At 41.6% G+C, this 24,929-nt stretch overlaps 3 protein-coding genes across 3 annotated transcripts; 1 reads left to right on the top strand and 2 right to left on the bottom strand.

Moving 5' to 3' along the window:
- Window positions 1–8,145: 8,145 nt before the first annotated feature.
- Window positions 8,146–8,772, bottom strand: LOC139777626 (uncharacterized). Its single transcript, XM_071715181.1, has 3 exons — window positions 8,723–8,772; window positions 8,553–8,662; window positions 8,146–8,450 (listed from the first exon to the last, which is right to left on the bottom strand). Exons 1-3 carry the CDS (start codon window positions 8,770–8,772, stop codon window positions 8,146–8,148), a joined length of 465 nt encoding a protein of 154 aa, XP_071571282.1.
- A 2,055-nt stretch (window positions 8,773–10,827) lies between these two features.
- Window positions 10,828–11,163, bottom strand: LOC139777625 (uncharacterized). The gene has a single exon (XM_071715180.1). The coding sequence runs from the start codon at window positions 11,161–11,163 to the stop codon at window positions 10,828–10,830; it is 336 nt and encodes a 111-aa protein (XP_071571281.1).
- A 4,834-nt stretch (window positions 11,164–15,997) lies between these two features.
- LOC139777624 (uncharacterized) lies at window positions 15,998–16,726 on the top strand. The gene has a single exon (XM_071715179.1). The coding sequence runs from the start codon at window positions 15,998–16,000 to the stop codon at window positions 16,724–16,726; it is 729 nt and encodes a 242-aa protein (XP_071571280.1).
- The last annotated feature ends 8,203 nt before the right edge of the window (window positions 16,727–24,929 follow it).

Below are 24,929 nucleotides of genomic sequence, written 5' to 3'. Positions count from 1 at the left end.
AAAGACATAGTTGCTTTTAAGAAAAAGTATGCAGATGCGTGTTGCAAATTACATATTTTTTCTTAAAGGAACTGTGCCTTTTTTTATACCAATTGATTCGTCTCATTATTCTGTGCATAAAAGTATTAAGGTAACATTACCGAAAACTTAATGTTTTACAAGATATTTTGTATTTTATGTCAAAATACTAGAACCTTTAAGCCTCATAATTCCAAAAGTTCTTAATGAAAAAATACTTTATTATAGTGTTTTGAAAAGCTCTCGAGATTAGCTACAAGAATGTGCATTGAGAAATAGGGGTTTTTATTTAAAAAATTAAAGGTGTCGTTCACGTGAGCTTTAAACGACCATCCAAGGTCAAACCAATGACACCATCTTATGTCCCCCTTCGAACCAAACAACTTTTGTCTGAAACATTTTTCTCTCCCGGGCTGAGTTTTCGAGATATTCGACTGGATGGATTAAAATGGTCCACCCGGTATATATGCTGTAAATTGCTGTCTTGTAAAAGTTGAAGAGAACGAGAAAGTGATATGTAGCGCAATTCGTATCCCGTTTACGCGGTACGGTATAAGTTACTACAGAAGTAACGCTCGCGTAAACGTAGTACGTGATAGATAGTGTGTGTGTGTGTGTATGTGTGTGTGATCATCAATATATCATATAATATTATTTTTTATAGATTAACCGGAGGAAGCCAGATACCATGGAGATCTTTAAGAAGGAAGGTGCATCCAAAATCACACACGTATGCATATGCTGTAAATTGCTGTCTTGTAAAAGTTGAAGAGAACGAGAAAGTGATCTGTAGTACAATTCGTATTGTAGACAAGTTAAAATATTAATTGATTCGAGTCCATTATATTATGATAGACGTTGATTTTATATCTTGGTGTCTGGAAATAAATATTAGTAGCATAATAGTGGGCTAACTGTCTCGGGTGCTCCGAGGGGGGAGCGGGCGGGGGGGACTTGATGGCGAGGGGGTGTTGGGGAAGGGGGTTTCGGCGAGCGTGTCGGGACATGTTGTTTATTAAATATTGATAAACATATCGTTGACAAGGGGTACCGCCGGGGGGGGGTAGCTGTCCGCGTTCTTGGCCGAGGGGGTCCGCGGGGGGGGGGGGGCGTTCGCGTTTTCGGAGCGGGGTATTACAAAGGCTAACGGGCGCCGTTCGGCTGCTGAAATTTTATCAGCGACTATAAACAAAATAGCGAGTTAGACACTTGTCTCTGCAATAATCTCACCCTTGTAGAACATGCGAGCCGCCATTCGGTTACGGCGTCTCACACTACAAAAGCGAGCACCGATGGTCCGACGACGGTTTGTTTATTAAATATTGATAAACATATCGTTGACAAGGGGTACCGCCGGGGGGAAGGTAGCAGTCCGCGTTCTTGGCCGAGGGGGTCCGCGGGGGGGGGGGGGTTGGCGTTTTCGACGCGGGGTATTACAAAGGCTAACGGGCGCCGTTCGGCTGCTGGAATTTTATCAGCGACTATAAACAAAATAGCGAGTTAGACACTTGTCTCTGCAATGATCTCACCCTTGTAGAACATGCGAGCCGCCATTCGGTTACGGCGTCTTACACTACAAAAGCGAGCACCGATGGTCCGACGACGGTTTAAAGATAAAATAGCCGAGGTAAACAATTGATAAAATTTGTCACCCATGACGATTTAACCGTTGCGGAGTCCTCTTCATGTTTTTTCTAAGAAGAGCCGCTGCCGATTACGATTTAACCGTCGCGGCGGTATTCGGTTATGACGCGGCATATTACAAAAAGCGAGCGCCGATGTCCGGCTGCTGGAATGTATAAACAAAATATGTCTAACGACAATTATACAAACGCATAGCATCCATTGTCGCCAGGATGATTATGGATCCACATCTTGCGGATCAGTCTTCGGCTAGCTTTCGCAACGCGAACATTTATACTCAGGGGTGAAGTTTTTTTGTGTCAAGTATTCAATACAGAGGAATATTTTTTACGATAAAGGAGATGACAATAATTTCGATATGGATGTAGACGAGAATCGCGCGTTAACGGACGACAGTGATTATTTCAGTGATGAAGACGGCGATCATATAGAAGTCATCGATAAAATAGTGCCGCGTTCGGAAATCGTTGCACTAAATTTACGTACGAAACAGTGCGTAATATACTTTTATTATTCAACGGGTGGTGCACTTGCACTATGTGCTTTGTGCATGGTTGCTCTATCGGACCTTGATATCGGGCACATGTACGCTGTCCGAAAACACTTCGTTGATTTACTCCGTACGATGCATTTCCGCGCCTGCTCAAAGTGTCATGAAGCATTGTATGACATTTCCATATAATATATGCCCGATTTGCACACAATAATGGAGATGGACAATAATTTCGAGGCAATAATGGATGTAGATTCATCCGACGAGGATCGTCCATTGTCACCGGACAGCACTTACAACAGCGATGAAGACGATAACCGTAAAGAAGTTATGAAAATAATAGTGTCGCGTCCCGAATTTTTAGCGTTAGATGGACGTACGAAGTGTTGCGCGATTTATTTTTATTATATATACGGTTCGGATAAAATGTGTGCTTTGTGTATGATCGCTTCACCAGACACTGGCGAGCACATATATGCGATTCGAAAGCATGTAACCGAACCGTACAACGTAATAAATGGCCGATTATGCACAGATTGTCGCAGTACTCCATTGTATCAAATATTACCGTGCAACATGTGCCCGATTTGCATGAAGTGATAAAAAAAACATTATCGCGAGTGAGACATTATATATAACGTGCGCAACACATGGTGTGGATAATTGAAGAGAACTCTGTAGAGTTTCCAAAATCTGTGGATGATTTAACAATGGAAGATATTACAACAGATGTCGCCGATGATTTGCGTAAAGAAGATCAAGGAGTGAAATTGACGGATGTGCGACGAATATCACCGGTGCAGTTTCTTCGCGATCGCGAACTAGGTATACGCGGAACCAGTCAACGCATCGCTAGACAAAGAGTCGTTATCGATACCTCGAATTCTCCTTATGACTGGAGATCTAACGTGAAACGAAAAGTGTATCGACGGTTGCGGGACGAGTGCGTTAGCGAGGAAGAATCACGTGCAGCTCGCCGTGCTGACGTTGTGCCGTATTATATTAAACCTATTGTTGACTATCGCTATTGGGCGTCTAAAATTTTTGAAAAGCTCGACGATTGTGAAGCAACATACATTAAGATTCATACAGGTATTGGGAAGTACGTTGAATTGGTGATGATGAACAATTCGGTACGTATGTATATGTACCCTGGCCGTATTAATGATCCTAATCATCTATTGATGCTTGAAAGAACTTATGAACGTGACCGTGATGATATTATTAATTGGGAACTTAATTACTTTAATGCCCCCTACTTCAATCCTGTAAATTTTATGTTTATTCACTTTGAAATTCAACGTTGCAAACGATATTGTTCAGCGTGTGATCGAGTCACGTGCAAGTGCTCTATCGAAGAATGTGACGTGATCTAAAAAAAACATGGAACATCCCGATAAAACGGAACGCGACCTGTTGGAAGGATCCGACCAAATCGCTACCTTGGGCGAATATTTTGCATGGGGACAGCGATGCGAGGAGTTTATTGAGCGGCTCGAAGAAGACTGTCGTTCCAAGCGTCCGCGGCTCTCAATCCGCGAAACAGACAATCCGGGAAACAGACAATCTTTAGTGGCAAGAATCGCGCGACTCGAAGGTGCGAAGACTCTATTACAGAGACGGTTCGTACATATCGGTGGTGAGTACGCGGCGGGCACTAGTAGTGACGATAACGCGGAAAGACTCGTTTGGCGAGAGATCGATACTGCGTTCGAAAGCCGTGTATTGACCGGTGCGGTGATAAATATCAATCACATCGAACCGCAAAAATTTCTCAAAGATGCTAGAGACATCGTGCTCGATCGTGTGCGGCACGTCATGCAAAGACACGCGAGTGTAAAGATAAACACTGTGTTCAACGGCGAGTTTGTGACGGGTGACAAACGTGCGAATAAAAGTGTCAACACGAGAAACTGCGAACTCTTTCGTTCGTCCGATCGGTCCGATCTGCACGAGTGGTACAAGCGACACGTTATCGAGCCTACTTTATCGTCCCTCGAGGAGTTCCAGGAACGCGACATAGGGTGGGCGTTGACGCAAATCCTCAATTTGACAGTGAACGTGAACAAATACAATCCTATGCGCGCGGGATGTTACCTGAAATTACCTCAGAAAATTAAATTGAAAAAAGCGGTGATCAACGTGCAATCGATGGACAATGCGTGCTTCGCGTGGTCGGTGGTGGCTGCTCTACATCCAGCCGAAAGACATTCAGAACGGGAATCCTCGTATCTTCATTATACAACAGTGCTGAATTTACGAGACATTGAGTTTCCAATGACGTTGAGTCAAGTTAAAGACTTCGAACGACTCAACGACATCTCCGTCAACGTATATACTGTAGAGGGAGGGAAGACGCCAAACGTTCTCCCGATACGGCTCACCAACCGGAAGATGGACAAACACGTAAATCTGCTGTACGTGCAGAACTCGCGAGACGACAACGTGGGACATTTCGCGTGGATCAAGAATCTATCGCGTCTCGTTAGCTCGCAATTAAGCACGCACCATGGTCGGAAATACTTTTGCGATCAGTGAGTACCTATACTTCTTTTTAATAAAATTATAAAATATTTTATTTAATAATTTACAATATTTGTTTTTTTTGCAGATGTTTGCACTATTTCTACACGAGCGAGAAATTGGAAGCCCACGGAGTAGACTGCCGAGAGATAAACAACTGTGCAATCCGACTACCGAGCGAGGACGACAAGTGGCTGAATTTCAAGAACCACAGCAGGAAAGAGCGACTTCCATATGTCGTGTACGCCGACCTGGAATGTACCCTCGAGAAGACGGAAGCGGATCCGACAACGCCCACGTTCAGATTTCAACATCATCGGGTATGTAGTATAGGATACTACGTGCGGTGCTCGTACGACGACTCGTTATCCGCGTATCAATTTCGCCGCGATAAGGATTGCGTCGCGTGGTTCACCGAGGAACTGAAAAGATTGGCGCATCGCGTAAAGGCTATCTTGTCCGAGAATGTTCGCATGGTAGATCTAACGCGAGACGAGTGGGAGATATTTCGCAGCGCGGCGCAATGTCACATTTGCGAAAAACCGTTCGCGCCAGACGACGTGCGAGTACGCGATCATTGCCACTTGACCGGTCGTTATAGAGGTCCCGCACATTCGAACTGCAATCTGAATTATAAAAATTCTCACTTCATCCCCGTAATTTTCCACAATTTATCCGGCTACGACGCGCATTTTATTATCACGGAGATAACTGCCGCCTTCGAAGGCTCGATCGATGTATTACCGATAACAAAAGAAAAGTACGTCTCATTCACGAAGCACGTGAAAGATACAGCCGAAAGATCAGATTCGCGAAGCGACATAAAATTAAGATTCATCGATTCGTACAAATTTCTTAGCACGAGTCTCGCAAAATTGGCATCCTTCTTCGATAAGGATAAGTTACAAATTATACGTTCAAAATTTTCCGCGTTATCCGACCACGATTTCGAATTATTGACGCGAAAAGGTGTCTTTCCATACGAATACGTGGATTGCGTCGAAAAGTTGGAGGACTTGTGTTTACCGCCGCGCGAATCGTTTTACAGTTCCTTGACCGGTGACACCGTATCCGAGAGCGATTACGCGCACGCCGCGAACGTTTAGCAGCGATTCTCCGTTCGAACCTTGGGCGAATACAGCGATCTATACCTCAAAACCGATGTCTTGCTGTTGGCCGACGTTTTTGAAAATTTCCGCGACAGTTGTATCGCGAGTTATGGACTCGATCCCGCGTACTACTACACTTTGCCAGGTTTCACATGGTACGCCATGTTGAAACATACTCGCGTAAATTTCGAACTGCTCACCGACATTAACATGGTCATGTTCATCGAAAGCGGTATACGCGGTGGTCTGAGTCAATGTTCAAACAGATACGCGCAGGCCAACAAGTACATGTAGTCGTACGATCCATCGAAACCGTCGTCGTACTTGATGTACTTCGATGTAAACAACTTGTACGGTTGGGCGATGTGTCAGCCACTGCCCTACGCAGATTTTCGATGGATCGAAGACGTTTCGAATTTCGACTTTAGCGCGATCGCTTTGGATTCGCCCACGTGTTATATTCTCGAAGTCGATCTAGAGTATCCGCAGGATAAACACGACGCGCACGCTGACCTACCGTTCTGTCCGACGCGCGATAAACCGCCCGGCAAACGGTAGGACAAACTTCTCGCCACGCTGTACGATAAGAAGCGTTACGTCATCTATTATAACAATCTGCAGCAGTGCACGCACCACGGTCTTCGCGTCACAAAAATACATCGTGTATTGCAATTCGCTCAATCTGCGTGGCTCCGCACTTACATCGAACTGAATACAAAATTTAGAACACTGGCCAAAAATGATTTCGAGAAAAATTTATATAAATTGATGAATAACGCGGTTTTCGGGAAAACGATGGAAAATGTTCGCAATCACGTCGGCGTAAAATTACTGACAAAGTGGGACGGACGATACGGCGCGGAGGCAATGATCGCGCGACCAAATTTTCACAGCAGGAGCGTGTTTTCGGAAAATCTGATAGCCGTTGAACTGCGAAAACTCGAGGTTAAATTCGATAAACTTATTTACGTCGGCATGTGCATTATCGACGTATCGAAAATCTGTTTGTATGAATTTCATCACGAGTACATGTCTCCCCTGTATGGCGACATGTGTAGAATTATGTACACCGATACAGACAGTCTGATATATCACGTAGAGTGCGAAGATGTGTACGAAAACGTGAAACGCGATATCGCTAGATTCGACACGAGCGATTACGCGATCGACAACGCGTACGGTATATCGCTCGAGAACAAGAAGGTGCCGGGCTTGATGAAGGATGAGAATAACGGCGCAATCATGACCGAATTCGTGGGACTCAGGGCGAAGATGTATGCGTTGAGGGTGGATGGTAAAACAGATTGTAAAAAAGCGAAAGGTGTCAAGAGCAACGTCGTAGCGCGTACTATAACATTCGACGATTACACGAGGTGTCTGCGAGACGAAATTGAAATGACGCGACAGCAGTCATGGATTTTACGACAGTAAAGAGCACACGATTTATAAACAGACAAGAACTTTTAATAGTGCATATAGATACAAAATGTCTATAAATGTCTAATGTCTACAAATGTAAATCGGTTAAAATGTAAATCGGCTACTAAGAGATTTCGTACTTCTCGGAAAGACTGCTTGCGCACTTCTGACCTACTCGTTATTTCGTACCTGTATATATGTGTTTGTTTTCTACCCCCCTTTTCACGCTCTACACTCGTGACCAGACAAAGGAATGTTCGAGAATATTCTAACGCCTGCTTTCGAATTCAGATTACTTTATCTAACATCTCCCTTTAATCTCGATTCTCTTTATTAGTAAACAAAATTAAATTTAATTGTTGAAAGATTAAATGATAAACGCGGTTTCGCAACTAATCATAAATAAGCAATACAAGTAATATGATCTTATTGTACTAACATATCTCTAAATTTTCTAAATTTGATTGCGCCTAGCGGCTTAGTAAAGATATCAGCGACCTGATTGCTTATATTACAATATACAATGTTAATGTTGTTTTCCTTCATTTTTTCGCTTATAAAATGAAATCGCACATCTATATGTTTCGACCTTCGGTTAAATACTCCACTTTTAATCAGTTTAATGGCGCTCTGATTATCTACGTGCATCTCAGCGTTTAGAACTTTACCGGTTAATTCCTCTAACATGCTTTTTAAAAACAATAATTCTTTACAACAATCTGCGGCCGAGATGAATTCTGCTTCTGTGCTTGATAATGCAACAATCGGCTGCTTACGTGACGCACAGCTTATAGGTCCTCCGCAAAATTCTATTATGTACCCTGATGTGCTTTTCCTACTTTCTACATCTCCTGCATAATCTGCATCGCAATATGCCCTAAGTGTTTGTACATTTTCGTTACTATTATACGCTATTCCTAAATGTTTAGTTCCCTGTAATTATCTCAGAATTCTCTTAATATTAGTTACATCTACATCAGAGGAATTCTGTGTATTTCGACTATTGTACGTTACTGCGTAGCTTAGATCTGGCCTAGTCTTGGCGGTGAGATAGAGAAGGCTTCCTACTGCTTCTCTAAAGGGGAAAGATTTCGTCCTGCTCCCTCCATCATTGATCTCAGCATTGGCCAATATAGGAGTATCCACCGGTTTTGAGTTGCTCATGCCATATGTCTCTAGAATTCTCTCCGAATAGTTTTGTTGGTTGAGTTTGATACCCTCTCGCCCTTGCTTGATCTGTATACCTAAAAAAGAGCTTGGTTTGTTATTAAATGTTATTTCAAAAACATCTTCTAACTTCGAAAGTAAGTCTTTTAAATCCTGCATGTTTTTTCCGAGTATTATACCATCATCTACATGGACTGCCAGGATTGCTGAATTATCTTTCTTCTTAAAGATGCATTTATCAGTGCGTAACTGCTTTAATCCGTATTTCTTTAAAGTCTTTGTGAATTTCCTTGTTCCAGCGATTTGATGCTTGTTTAAGACCGTACAGCGCTTTCTTGAGTTTGCATACCTTGTTTTTTTCTTCTTCAAATCCTTCTGGCAGGTACATAAATATTTCATCTTCTAATTCTCCGTAGAGAAAAGCTGTTACATCAAATTTTACAAATTTCCACTTGTAGTGTGCTGCCAGCGCGAATATTATTCTTAATGCTGCGCTGTTAACCACGGGGCTGTATAGTTTCTCATAGTCTATATTGTTTCCTTGTTCGCATCCTCTCGCAACGAGTCTGGCTTTAAATTTGCCATTTTCCTTTATTTGGAAAACCCACCTACTTGTCAAACATTTCTTTCCTTTTATTTCGTTGACCTCTACTGATTCCCAGGTTTTATTTTTCTTTAGTGATAATTTTCTTCCTTCATAGCTTCCATCCATTTCTTCTTATCTTTGCTTTTCATGGCTTCTCCATATGTCAAGTATGCGTAACTGTTATATCTCTCTGGAATTTTTTTGGGTCTTTGAGATATTCTTGGTGTGTCTTCTGTTTGCTCCTGCCTGTTATCATCGGTTTTCTTCGTTTTGTCCTCTTCGTCCTCTTCTTCTTCGGGATCTTCTTCCGGGTCTTCTTCCTCGCTTTCTTCCTCCTCTTCACCATCGCTTGAAATTTCTTTATCTTCATCTGAATTTTCTGAGTCTTGCATATATTTGGTTTTATTTTTCTTCTCTTTTCTGGTGTTCTTCGTGTCCTCTTCTTCTGTTGTCTTCTCTCTCTTTGAAGCGTACTTCTCGTGAGATAACTATTTTTCTTTTTATTGGATCCCATAATTGATATCCTGTCTGTGTATAACCAACAAATTTTACAATTTTACTTCTGTTATCCAACTTTCTAAGTTGTCCTAGTTCTTTCGCGTATGCTGTACATCCAAAAACTCTTAAGTTCTTCAAGTTCGGTTTTTGTCCGTTCCACATCTCGTATGCTGTTTTTGTAGTCGCCTTTGTCGGACTTCTATTATGTAAATAAGCGGCGACTCTCACTGCTTCTCCCCAAAGTGCTTTATTTTCTTCCGCTCCTGTAATCATTGCTCTGGTTTTTTCAATTAACGTTCTGTTCAGTCGTTCGGCCTTTCCGTTTAATTGAGGAGTGTAAGGTGGAGTGTAATTAATCGATATGCCTTTATTTTTACACCAAGTTTTTAATTCTTTGTTTGAGTATTCCTTGCCGTTGTCGCAGCGCAATTCCACGACCTTTTTATGCTGTTTTACTTCTGCTTGACTTATAAATTCTTTTAATTTCTCAACTACTTCTCCCTTTCCTTCCATAAGATAGACTACTACATAGTTTGTATAGTCATCCAAAAAGGTAACAAAATACCTGTTTCGATCCCACGTATCTGGAGAAATTGGTCCGCAGACGTCCGTGTGAATGATTTCCAACGGTCGTGTCGCTCTTTTCCTTTGGTCTCCGAAAGGCATCCTCGTGTGATTCGCTTGTATGCACGTCTCACAGTTCGATAGCTGCTCTTGAATTTCACATTTTTTTAGATTGATACCTTCTGACAATTTTAGCAATTTTATCATATTATTTGGGCCTAAGTGGCCCAATCTCTCGTGCCATAACTTCACAGAGGATTTTATTTCTGTTGTCATTGCTTTTTCGGTAATTATATTATTATGTACTACATATAATCCTGCGCTATTTCTTTTTCCTTTAAAGATAGTTTTCTTATCCTTACTAATTATTACTTCGTTTTTGTAAAACTCGACTTTACCTCCTTTTTGTGTTATCGCACCAACAGACAAGAGATTTTTTCTTAAATCTGGTATATATAATACGTTGTTTAACTCACAGTTTCCTAGGTCGACCGTTCCAGTCTTCCTCGCTATCATATTTCCTTCCTTGTTTGCTACTCCGACCTTTGTTATTGTTTTGTGTCCTTCTCTCAACTTGGTTGAATCGTTCGTCATGTGCGACGTTGATCCTGAGTCGACGATCCAATCTTCCGTTTCTTCGGTGCTTGTTAGAAAGGCTATTTTATTCTTCTCGTCTCTCTCTGGGTCACCTTTTTCTTATTTCTAAAAAAGCAGTCTTTTTCCGAGTGGTTAGTCTTTTTACATATTTTACAAGAATCTCTTCTGCAATCTTTTGCCATGTGGCCGATTTTACGACAATTAAAACATTAAACGTCATGTTTCTTAGTATTGTCTACCTTTTTACACGCGTGCGCTAGATGACCCTTCATGTTGCATTTGTAGCATTTCCTCTCTTCTGCCTTGAATGCCACTTCTTCTTCTTTGTCCGATCGGTTCCTTGCCTCCTCCGCTAGAAGTCTCGCTGTTAGATTCTCCACTGTTCTCTCTTCAGCGGGTGTCGATTCCCATGCCCTTGTAAAAAATCTATAATTTTCTGGTAAAGCTGTTAAGATTTTAGACATGATCATGGTATCATTTATCTCTTCTCCTGGACTTTCAAGTTTAAAGGCAAGATTCTTTAACTCTGTTATGTATGTGGCCATATCAATGTTTTGTATGTGGCCATGTCAACTTTTCTTTTTATATTCAAAGAATTCTTGCATCAGAGCGCATTTCTGATGCTGTGAATCTCTTTCATAAATTCCTCTTAATTTTTGCCACATTTCATAACTCGTAATGCACGTAACTATATGTATTAGTGATTGCTTTTCTAGAGTGCTTACGATCATTCGTTTTGCCTTGGCATCTTTCTTCTTCCATTCCGCTGATTCTAAATGTGTCGCTTTTGGCTCCGACTGTACGATGTCCAGAAGATCTGCTGCCTCCAGGTAGATTTCGATTTGAAATTTCCACAGTGGATATCCCTCGGCATCCTTCAGTTTGTCGATGCTCTCCAGCGCTTCCAGTGTATTAGTCGCGGCGCACATTTCTTTATTTTGCACTTAAACTTGTTTTGTCTTTAATTTTATATCATGCACTCAACACGTGGCACTGGGCCCATAACCTGATGGATTTTACGACAGTAAAGAGCACACGATTTATAAACAGACAAGAACTTTTAATAGTGCATATAGATACAAAATGTTTATAAATGTCTAATGTCTACAAATGTAAATTGGTTGCAATGTAAATCGGCTACTAAGAGATTTCGTACTTCTCGGAAAGACTGCTTGCGCACTTCTGACCTACTCGTTATTTCGTACCTGTATATATGTGTTTGTTTTCTACACCCCTTTTCACGCTCTACACTCGTGACCAGACAAAGGAATGTTCGAGAATATTCTAACGCCTGCTTTCGAATTCAGATTACTTTATCTAACAGTCCTGTATACGATTGAAGTCACACGAGGTGTACACCGTGTCCGAAACAAAAATCGCTCTGAGTCCGTACGACGATAAGCAATACATTATACCCGATTCGACCGATACGTTACCGTGGGGACATTACCGAATACCTTTGTAATGTATATATGTATGTATGTATGTATGTATGTATGTATGTATGTATGTATGTATGTATGTATGTATGTATGTATGTATGTGTGTGTGTGTGTATGTATGTGTGTATGTATGTGTGTATGTAAACGCCGTACACGGTGTCTGTTTCTACATCGGCGCCCAACACGTCTGCGATGTACAATCGGCTCAGTGGACCCAAGTGACTTTGCAACGTTTCTATAAACAATTCTCGACCTTCCGACGTTTGCAACTGCTTTCGAACGGTCGTCCTGATCGAGTCGTCCGTGGTTTCGAAAACATCCACGTTTTCGAGTAATTCGGGACTTGTACGTTGCACGGTTCGCGTCGGTGTAGAAGTTATCGGTGTAGAAGTTATCGGTTGTACTTTTGATCGTTTCGATTGATTAGATTTACGCGGTGTCGATGACAGATCCGACCAGGAGTCTAATCGTTCCATCTTTCTCTTCGGTGTAGCATCCTCCTCCTCCTCCCCGCGCTGTTGAACGGGTAACGTTTCCATCCCCGCGTCAGCGACGCTTTCCGGCTCCTCCTTCTTCACCGCGATCAAGCTCGAGTTGTCGACGATCTTTTGCAATGACCCGATAAGAGGCTTAAAGTGCGTGTCCAACTCAATGTCCTTCTCGATCTTACCGCTCTTCAAAGCGCGAAGTTTCTTGCGAATCGAATCACTCGTTTTCGCAATCTCTTTCACGATCTTCTCGCGTTCGCGAATATTCTCGCCCCCGTCGATCGCAGCCATCGCGGGAAAACAAAGCAGAGCGTCGATCTCTATAATGCAAACGTTTCACCTTCGACGAGGTATCGGCAACGACTGATCGCTTTTACGGTATCGCGAACACGTTAAATCCTTTTCTGTATCGACCGTTTGAAAGCGCGCTGTCCTTGTCTATCACCGCGAATCCGTACTTTTGTTGCCAACAATCGCGACACAACGCGCAAAATTCATCGTACGACATGTCGGTATTCACGTGATCGTTGTACACGTGTTTCAAATTGGTACCATCCTGCTTGAACAGGATCAGCAGATTCGCGTTGTCGCGTATCAGATGTTTAGGTATTCTCGCGTACGTCTGACAGAGATAGAAGGAGTCGACGCTCGAGTGCCTGCCCATTGAGAAATACTCTCTCACAGCGTCTTGCTTATTGCATGTCACGTCATCGAAGACGAAGATCGAATTTGGACGCGCGTCGCTCGGTGGAATCACGTCACTGTTATTGGAGAACGTAAAGTAGCCGATTTCGTCGGCTGTCGATGTCAATAAATTCTCCAGATATCAATATTTCGGCTGTTGCAGCGATTTCGAGTACACCTACACGTTTTTGAAACATACACCGTGCGGACTTTCCAGCAAGCTAATCAGAACGTTGGTTTTGCCGCAATTCGAGGGGCCGCAAATGATTGCGCGTATAGTAGCCGGCAGCATCGTACCGTGCCTACGCTTCTCCGCGTTGCCTCCCATCGACCGTGATCTGTCGTCGCAATTCATCACGCGAATCGCCAACGGTTGTCGCACGAATCTTATTTTTTCCACACTGTCGACTTTCTGGCTGACTCGAACGTCTATTTATAGGCGAGCGGAACCGCGAATCGCTCAGTAGCAAAAATGTTCGTCCTACTGTCGAAACCTTCCGATATTCGCGACTTGAGCACCGAACAGCTGCAATTTGTTCCGAAACCCGTTCTGCTGCAAACGTGCGGCGATCACGTTTACTACGTGTGGGACAAGCTTCCGGAACATATAACGGCGGATTTGGAGGTTCAGACATATCGTCGCTGTTACGAACACTACAATCAACCGTGGCAGCGAACGCACGTCGACGGTCCCGCGCCATTGATAAAGGATTGCGGCGAATGTCAACGAAAAAAATTGGTGGAGACCTGTTAAATCGCGCGATAAACGCACTTCCGTTCGAATTACACATTCCCGGCTATCAATTTTGCGGTCCGGGAACTCGTTTACAAGAACGATTGGCGAGAGGCGATCAAGGTATTAATCCATTGGACGCGGCGTGTCGCGAGCACGACATAGCCTATTCGCGTAACCGCGATCTCACCGAGAGACACGCGGCGGACGAGATACTCGCTGCGGAAGCGCGAAAACGCATTACCGCGAGAGATTCGACTCTCGGAGAGAGAGCTGCCGCTACAGCCGTCTGGGCGACCATGAAGGCTAAGACTAAGCTCAGAATGGTCTTGAAAACGAAAAAAACGAAAACGAGGAAAAGGCTGACGAAAAAACGGATACTTTCGGCAGTGAAACGAGGCGGCGTATTGCCGATTCTACCGTTGTTGGGAGTTCTCGGTTCTCTGGCCGGCGGAGCGGCGGGAGTCGTAAAGGCCGTGAACGATAACAAAGCCGCGCGGCGTCAGTTGGAAAAGATGCAACGTCACAATCGCGCCGTGGAAGGTCGCGGACTTTATCTCGCTCCGTACAAATATGGACGAGGGCTGTATCTCGGCCCACACAAACGCGGGCGAGGAGTAGCGTCGAAAATAAAAAAAAAACGTCAAAAAGACGTTAAATATGTCCGCGGGTATTACGACTAACGTACAATTGAATCGACTGGCAAGGCGTATGCGCGTACCGTTCTTTAGAGGTGTCTTCATGCGTGATTTGTTACCGATCGGCGGTGTACGTCGAAACGAGAGCGGTATCGTGAATTTGGACGATGCAGCGGGTCCCGGTACTCATTGGGTAGCGTACGCGAAGAGGGAAGATCGAGTCATGTATTTCGACAGTTTCGGCAATCTTCGACCGCCGAAAGAATTGGTGCGATATTTCGGGCCGAGCGTGACAAAGATTGAGTACAATTGCACGTCTTATCAGCGATACGATCAGAGCATCTGTGGACAATTATGTCTGCAATTTCTACGGACGATCGACGCTAATTTAAAGCCTGACGGTGCGCCGTGGTGACTCAGTATTCGTTAACGGTTTCCGCCGACATGTCTATAACGTTCACGCTGACCGGGAAGAGCAGCATCCTCGCGGAGCACTATTTTCCCGCCGTGGATCTGAGCGACGGTGACTACAAGCTCGGTCTAACGTGTTTCGAGACTTATCACATGATTCCAAACGTGAATTCTTCGAACAATAAACTTTATTTCGACGAGGATGGCACGGAAATTACGATTCCCGAGGGATCGTACGAGATACGAGCCATACATGAGTTTTTGAAACGCGAAATTTCACGGAAACGCCCGCGACGCGTAATTCGTTCCAACGATGATCGTACGTCGGTCGCGAATATCGCCCGAGAGGCGACCGCTCGCGCGAACGGCTACGAAGACGAGGTCGCGGAATACCCGATAGTGCTCCGCGCAAATTACAATACGATGAACGTTGGATAGCTGCTGGGATTCTCGTCGAAGCGTATATTGCAGCCGGGACAGTGGTACGAATCGGACGCGTCGATTAATATTATCAACGTAAACATTATCCGCGTGGAGTGTAACGTGACCGCGGGTGCGTACAGCAACGGCAAACGTGTTCACACGATACACGAATTTTCACCGAGCGTACCACCGGGATATAAGATATCGGAAACGCCGGCGCAGATCATTTACCTGCCGATCATCGCGCGAAGCGTTACGGATCTAACGATACGCGTCACGGATCAAAACGGACGATTGCTCGATTTTCGAGGAGAAGAGATCACCGTCAGATTGCACGTACGACGGCGACAGCGATAACGCGCGACGTGTGAGATGCTCGTGTTGAACGACTCGGAGCACGCGACAGATAAGAATATCTTTACGACTGCGACGATCGACGATATAATCAAATCGACATTCAGTGGCGTTAAAAAAGAGACGAGAAAGAAGCTCAACGCTTCGAACGTTAAATTTTTACAATCTCTGGGATTCGCGGTACGAAACATCTAAACGCGTGAACGATGACTGAAATTCTTAACATCGGAGGCGAGCCGGTCTTTGACGATCGCATCGTCAAGATCGAGACTCATACGTACAACCCGTACGCCAACACAACGTTTGAGTATAGCGACGAGATACGAATTCCCATACAACAGCAGGATCTGTATACGTTGCCGCGCGAAAGTTTTCTCTACGGCGAAGGAACATTGACGGTGACCAGAGCAGCCGACCAAGCCGATAACGTGGTATTGGGGAATAATTGCGTCGCGTTCATGTTCGATGAAATTCGATACGAGCTCGACGGCGTGGAGATTGATCACTGCAGAAACGTAGGAATAACCAGCACGCTCAAGAATTACGTAACGGTATCGTCCGACAGAAGCGTGATCCTGAGAAACGCCGGCTGGGATTCAAATAATAACGCGAATGGATACTTCAATTTCTGCGTACCGCTCAACCTGTTACTAGGATTTTGCGAGGATTACAAACGCGTGGTGATCAACGTTCGTCACGAATTGGTCATGATACGATCGCGCAACGACAACAATTGTCTGGTGGGAAATCTCGCGTTGGAGCCTACTATCAAAATACTCAAGATACAGTGGCGAATGCCTCACGTGGTATTGAGCGAGATCAACAAGCTGTCGATGCTGCGCGCCTTGGAAAAAGGACGATATCCAAGTATGGGTTTCCGTTCGTGGGATCTGTACGAATATCTCCTGTTGCAGAACACGACCAAGCACTCGTAGGCCATTAAGACCGCGACTCAGCTCGAGAAACCGCGATACGTCGTCTTCGCTCTGCAGACGGGTCGGAAGAACGTCATGTCCGCGGACACGAGCCGATTCGACGACTGCAAATTGACCAACGTGAAACTTTACCTAAACTCGGAAGTCTATCCGTATGACGATTTGAATTTGGACTTTGGTAAACACAGATGGGCGATTCTGTACGATATGTACGCGCGTTTCTGCAAGGGCTATTACGGATACGAATATCTCGAGCCGCGTCTCACCGTTTCGACTTTTCTACGTAACGGCCCGTTCGTGATCATCGATTGCTCTCGACAAAACGAATCCGTCAAAAACGCCACCGTGGATGTCAGAATAGAATTCGATTGCATGGAGAACGTACCGCCGAATACCTCCGCGTACTGTCTCATCATACACGATCGCGTGATCGAGTACAATCCGTTGACCAACGTAGTGCGCAAAATAGTCTGAGTGTTCGCGGCAACGTCGACGAAAATTCTCTCTCTTTCACTTCCGATACAAAATGAGAGGGAAAAAAGGGGAGCAGGATATAAATCGGAGTGTCGCGAAACGCGCGTCATTCCTCTCGATTCACGCATCGAAGAGAGAGAGATATCTCTTCATGTCCGCACCAACGTTCGTGGACCTGCAAGGTTTCGTCGTCGGGATGAAATTTGTCGTGAAGGAGGCGGCGGTGCTGAGAAACGGGGGCGTTCTGGCGCATTACATCTTTACATGCCCCATGCCGTGGAATCTCCTCACAAATCGTGCGCTTCCTGGTTGATTCGCAATCACCATGGATTACGATGGGAAGACTGAAACGTGCCGTACAGCAAGGTGAAGCGTTTAATTACATCGGCCGTGCTCGGTGAGGAAGAGGACAACGACGACGACGACGAGATGCCGACTCTCGTGTACGTCAAGGGATGCCAGAAACGAGAATGGCTGGTAGATCTGTTTGAGAATAAAGCGAGAAAAAACCTAAACATCGAGACTCTGGATGCGGATTACGAAGATATCGAATCTTTAAATATTCTAGATGCTACTAATACTATGCGATGTGGAAAATACGTTAAGAATTGCGCATTGCAAAATGTATTAAAAATATTTAACGGTCGAAACGTCAGAGAGAATTGTCATCTTTTTAAAAAATAAATTTTATATGTATGTGTAAATTTTACAATGTTTTATTTCCCTTCCCCATTAGTCGATAGTGTACAAAATTAAAGAATAAGTAGGTATACATGACGAATTCTAACTCGAGAGTTTCGAGGGGGGTATCAAGTTTCAGCGAACATGTCTGAACATGTTTCGCGGTTGATGTCATGCGGAGGGAGGGGGGGGGGTATACGTCTTAATAAAAAAAAACATCCTACCTTAGTCCCCTCTCCTAAATTTCAGAGCGCTGATTGCGCGTTCCAGAAACATTAATTTCCCCCTCCTTCATCATAGTTTTGGAAGTTGCCGCGTATATTCGATTAATTTTATACGACTAGTCTCGTATCGCCTGCTTGTGCGAACGGTGTTTACTTCTCATAACCGAGAGAAAGAATGTATTCCGTTGAAGGAAGCAACGACGGTAACAGTGGCAGTGGACGTATGAATTATTACGTACCGATTCACGATGGTGATGATGATGAAACTCCATCGTACGAGAACAAGTCTAACAAGTAAGTTTTCGTTTTTTTTTTGTTAAATTATAAAGCTTTATATTTTTTAAATTGCAAATTATAAATTGTATTATTTTGAAAGTAATCTCATTATTTTTTCTACAGCATTTCGTTGGAGCGTCGCGCGGTTCATATACTAGGCAGACGATACGCCTTGACACCAACAGGTTATAAATATTTGGATATTGGAATCAGCGTGGGACCTGTGTCCATTGTGGAGCTACTTCTCGGTGATAACGGAGGAAATCACATGGTGTTGACTCATACAACGTGGACAGCGCTAATTGAAAGACGTGCTGATATCGAACGATTCCTGCAGTCAACCGCACCTTCATCAATGGCGATTCGAGATCTGGTTGTAAAACTCGTAAAAATACGTGATGCGAGTGTTGTAAAACTTACGTTACATAATAATTGCATGTATATGAAATCATCGACCGTACTTTTCTTATTCGAACTCGAGCACTGCGTTGAACATAAATATTTCGAGCTGTATCAAAATACAAATGAGGTAAATGCGAAATTTAATTAATTTGTAACCACTTTACGAAGAAATTGTATAACCGATAAATGTGATGCAGCTAGAATCTTGCGCGGCGTTTTTGATAAAAATTCGATTATTGATTGCGAATTATTAGCTTATGCTTTAGATAATATTGTATACGATGCAACACATAATAAATAAATTAATGTTTATATAATAAAAAAATTTTATTATCTTTCAATTCCAATTATTACTTATTATAAAGGAAAAGTGATGCCTTCGACATCGGCTCGTCGATTGTGAGCTCGCAGCTTTATTTTTTAGTGCGGTATAGTACGTAAGAACAAAAAAAATATAAAAGAAGAATAAAAAATGTATTTTTAAATATAAATCATGACTTAATTTCTTCACACGCATTTCCATTCGAGCCGTATATGCGACGTTCGACTCGAACAACTCGGGCCATTTGAAATTTAAGTTATCGTATATCCTTGCTCGCTATTGTAATGCTAGATATCTTAATTACTTTTCTGAGCTCTGGTTCAGTCCTCTGCAGTCAGTTAAGTCAGTCAGTCAGTACTGTCAGTAGTGTGAAAACGTTCGCGAGTGGAGCAAAGTATAAGAAGAAGAAATGGAAAAATTTCATAGAATCGAAGATTTTATAGAAATAGTTCACCCCGCCGTAGGAGTATGTATACCTAATACCGTTGCGTGCGTGTCGCCCGGTATGCTTTTCGAACTCCAAGCTGAAGCGTGCAGCGAGCGGTCTTTTAATAAACAAGTCGTTATTTTCGTGAGTGCGCGAGTGTGAATGAGTGTCTGAGAGAAATCCGAAGAGTCACGGACTCACTGTCGGCCTGGGCGTAACATTTTTTGAAAAGCATACCGGGCGGCATGCACGCAACAATACACATAACTGTATATTAAAAAAAAATATATATATTTTTTTTTAAATTAACCATTCTGTTAACGTTATAGTGGATATTGGTCGATAACGAGCCCGGTTCACGAGATCCAACTTTTCAATATAGTGAGGATTCGGATCCCTCACGTACAGGTGTGTATAAATATTTTTTCATAGATTTAAAAATTTTTTTTTAATTTAAAAAATTTTTTTTTTCAGCCCAATGTTATACATATGGATGAGATCCAAATACGTGGATTCATCAATATTGAACATCAGCGTTGGGTGTGGTGGTTCAGAAGAATAGATTATGAATATAACGAGGAGATATGGGACATTTTGGAATCCGAGGACATCTTCGGATTGCGAAGACTGTTTGGAATCGAACATGAATTCGACATTGAAGAAGAAGAAGTTTGGTAAATTTACAAAATTCAACAATTTTATAAATAAATATTTTTATACTTAATTCCATATATATAGATTTATTATTCATTTTTCCGCTTCCTTCACTATTATTAATATTATTAATATTATTAAGTATATTTTATAATAATAATATTTTAAATAATAATTATTAAGTTATTATATTATAATAATTTAAATAATAATTATTAGGTTAAATCCGCGCGAGGGAGAGAAAACGCGAACGAGAAGCGCGCGAGAAAGAGATAACGCGAACGGGGACGGGAGCGAGAGAGACCGCGCGCGAGGAAAAGAGAACGCCAACGAGAAGACGCGCGCGAACGGGGGAGAGACAACGGGGGTCGGGAGCGAGCGCGCCGTGTGACGTCACGCGGACCGACGTGGTCGTTGGACGCGGACTGCCCCCCCCCCCCCCCCCGCGGCGCGCCGAAAACGTGAACGCGGTGTCGCGAAATGGTGGCTCGCATGTTCTAGAAGGGTGAGATCATTGCAGAGACAAGTGTCTAACTCGCTATTTTGTTTATAGTCGCCGATAAAATTCCAGCAGCCGAACGGCGCCCGTTAGCCTTTGTAATACTCTGCGCCGAAAACGCGAACGCCCCCCCCCAAACCCCCTCCCCCCGGCGGTACCCCTTGTCAACGATATGTTTATCAATATTTAATAAACAACATGTCCCGACACGCTCGCCGAAACCCCCTTCCCCAACACCCCCTCGCCCTCAAGTCCCCCCCGCCCCGCTCCCCCCTCGGAGCACACGGGACAGTTAGCCCACTATTATGCTACTAATATTAATTATTCACGAAAGCAATAATAACAACAAAATAAATTTTGGTAATTTTATATTCGTATTCAGCAATCTGTAACATTTTAAAAAATAATTAAATTAAATATGTTCTTCTCACACAAAAAAAAGATTAGACTTTAAAAGGATTAATAAATATTTAATCGAAATATATCATAATAAAAATTATATAGCAAAGTTTTTGGAAGTGGTGGACAAACCAGTTTATATTTTTAATGCAAACTTTACCTCGAATTTTTATATTCATTGTCAGTCATCAGAGGATTTTTTCTGCAGATATTTGAAGACTGGCGGATAATGGATTTTCTCGTGATTGAGTGCATACACGATTTAGATACTAACTTTTTGAATTCTGTTACACTGAGACTTTGCTTTGAAGTATGGCAAACTCTTTGATAATTAAATTTTTAACAAGGTAAGATTATGCAATATAATTATAATTAAATGGGAATATTATTACATATAACATTAACATAATTATTTTTTAAGGTAATTATGAAGGAGAGGGGCTTCCTTACCGATTTGGCTGAAACTACACAATTTTGTGTATTGGTGCGTAAAACATAAATCTGTAAGTTAAAACTGTCGCTCTCAATTTTAGGAAAAACGTTATTAAATAACTAAAATTGACTGTTGCATGGTTAGGATGTCTGTTTTATACCGACATGATGTAGACACACATGATCATGCGTAGTGACGTACATGGAATTACAGTAATAGTGCAGTATAACAACAACCTCTCATAGTAGTCTGGCGCCTTACTTTGTATTTATATAGACTTTTCAATATACCAATTATTTTCTGCTTTAAAAAAAGCATTAACTCTATTTTTATTATCTTTTTTAACCATATGGTTATATTATTTTCTGCTTTAAAAAAAGCATAAACTCTATTTCTATTATCTTTTTTAACCATATTTTAAAAAATTATCTTTCTTCAGGCGCGGTTTCCGGCCAAAGAGTGAATCCTATGAAAAAAATAAAAGAAACGTTTTTTGTGCAGAATTCCTAGACAAACAACTTTTATTCGAAACATTTTTTTGTATCTCTATCTGTTTGAGATTGCGAGTGCATCATAGCATGCTTTGATTTCGTCTAATGAAAGGGCACAATGCGTGTGCCTTCGCTGTAGCAAAAGTTCATCGTTTCAATAAAATGATTATTCCTATATGTAATTTCTTTGTGTGTTTGCGTTATAACATGGGCTTTTCCAAGAACATTCCTAATCGATAACTTTCAAGACGTTTCCAGAACGCTGTTTTTATGTTCTTGTGAGATAGAAAAACCCACGTTATAAACAATGTTCGGCGTGACAAACAACAACAATTGTCAACGGCCCGTCAACTACATTTCGTCTCAAGACGGCACATTGCGATGACGTAGGCAACCGACTGCCAATCGCGCGTCCCAATACGTGCCTCGCGCATGTCAGGTGCGAATCAATGCGTGTCGAGCCCTTTGGCCGCCAATCGCACGCTTCGATCTGAGGTCACCTACAACACTTAAACGTAATTGGGGATTGCCGAGAAGAAGCTCCCTTATAAAAGAGCTCGCTTCGTCGGAGACCTCTCTCGCTCGCAGATCACCCGCAAGTCTAGTCAAAATCGCTTTGTACACCGCTTTGAGTTCGCTTTCGTCGAATACGCATTCTCGCTATCCCGCGTCGCGAACACGCTTTCGCTGCTTTGCTTGCCGTACTAACTTCTGTGCGCGCTTTCACGGCGTCTTTCCGCTGCTGAAAACCAACGAACACTGTACATATTGTATCATAGACTTTATTGTAATATACATATTTTATTGGACTTATTCTTTTTTGTGAACTGCTTCTCCTCGTGCTTGTCTTCCTCGCGCTATCAATCGCGCATCCGCGCACTCTCGCACACTATCCGTTTTCCAGAAATTCAGTAAAAACTTCTTTTGGGGATAGTTTTACGCTTTTAAAAAATTAAGTAACAGAGGTGGAGAGGGTGAATTTTTAGTACGGTGGTCAGAGAATCATTCAGACTAATTCTATTCAAAATACCACTACTATAAAAGAAGTTTTAACATCCTTTTTTTGTGTCTATTGTACTTGGATAATATTGGGAATTTAGCCACTTTGATTCCCTGTATCTCCAAAACTAGGCCTATGCTCAACTTTAATTTTTTTTAGATAATTTATACAAGCAACATAATATAAATGCACATTTTACATAAAAGCAGTGTCCGGCAATGTATATATTATTAACAACTTCAGACACATTACATTTTTATTTTTAAGTTGTAATTTTTTTCTGTGGTATACATATGTATAGCATTAGCATTAATCATGCTACATTGCGATTATGTTTTATGTCGAAATTGAAAAATATATATATACAAGGTGTACAATTAAAAGGGTTACAGATTATTATTTCCAAAAAACTAAGTAAAATATTAAATTGTTGTTTTCTTTAGAAATAATAGTCTGTAACACCTTTAGATTCTTGTACATACTGTTTATAAGGTTATAAGATATATTGTTTATAAGATTAAGATGCGTAACACTACAAAAAGGCGTGATATCCGTACAAAATTACCTTTTTTAAAAAGAAGGTAAAAAAAGGCGCCAAGTACACGTATAGTGTATATGTATTATGTTGTTACCTCAAAAAAAAAATGGTAGTATTATACCTCGAAACAGCTTTACACCCTGTACATACTGTTTATAAAATATACGTAATACTACAAAAAGGCGTGATATCCGTACAAAATTACCTTTTTTAGAAAAAAGGTAAAGAAAGGCGCCAAGTACACGTATAGTAGTGTATATGTTGTTTTGTGTATATGTTACCTCGAAAAAAACAAAGTGGTAGTATTATACCTAGAAAAAACCTAAGTAACAAATGGTAGACGTAATCTTTGTATCTCGAAAAATCTCGAAAAAATCTAAGCAGTGGTATCTTTATTTCCAAAAAATTATAACCCAAGTGATACCCATCACAAAATTACGTTACCTTATCAAAGAAGAGTCGCGCTTGAAGTGATCTATTATTACAATTACAAAAAAGAAATGATATCTCTTTAAATTACAGCGCCAATTGCAGAGAGAACATATATATTGCCTCAAAAAATAATTGTTGCAGTACTTTGAAAAATCTTTACATTGTGTCAATTAGAAAAATAATGTATGATAACAATTTTATAAGATTAAAAAATTTTATTTAAATTTAACAAGGGAATACAAGATATTTAAATACAAAGTTTACATGTGTATTTTTTAGTGGATATGATAACAATTTTATAAAATTAATAATTTTTAAATTCAACAAGGAAATACTTATATAATACAAAGTTTACAAACATATATGTATTTTTTAATAAATAATAATTATTTTACAAGATTTAACAAGGGAATACAAGGTATTTAAATAGAATAAAAGATTTAATCACAAAGAATTACAGAGGTAACAGTACAAAATAAAAATATTTTATTAAAATATTTAATCCCAACAAGGGAATACAAGGTATTTAAATACAAAGTTTATATATGTATTTTTCAATAGAATAAAAGATTTAATCGCAAAGAATTGCAGAGGTAACAGTACAAAATGAAAATATTTGATTAAAATACATAAATTTTTCTTGTAAAAAAACTTGGCGCTGCTAGACCTCGAAATTTTAAATAAATAAGGACAACAATAAATAAAAATAATTCAGAGAAGAATGCGACGGGAGTAACAAAATGATTATCAGCGTGGTGTGTATGTGCGAGCGAGTGATATGGGTGTGGGTGATGACGGCGAATAATGCGGCTTATAATTAAGTATAGGATAAGTTTAGATTTTTAAGGCGAGCGTTAAACATTGTAAAAGCGATTAAAATTAAGTATAGAATAAGTTTACATTTGTAAAAAGTCATGCAGCGCCAAGTTTTTTTACAAGAAAGATTTATGT

The sequence above is a fragment of the Temnothorax nylanderi genome, unplaced genomic scaffold (genome assembly GCF_030848795.1).
Source record: "Temnothorax nylanderi isolate EJ_2023f unplaced genomic scaffold, tnyl_v1.0 TNYL_tig0155_pilon, whole genome shotgun sequence".
NCBI lineage: Eukaryota > Metazoa > Arthropoda > Insecta > Hymenoptera > Formicidae > Temnothorax > Temnothorax nylanderi.
Note: the sequence above shows the minus strand (reverse complement) of the source record. Positions and strands in the feature narration are given on the sequence as shown.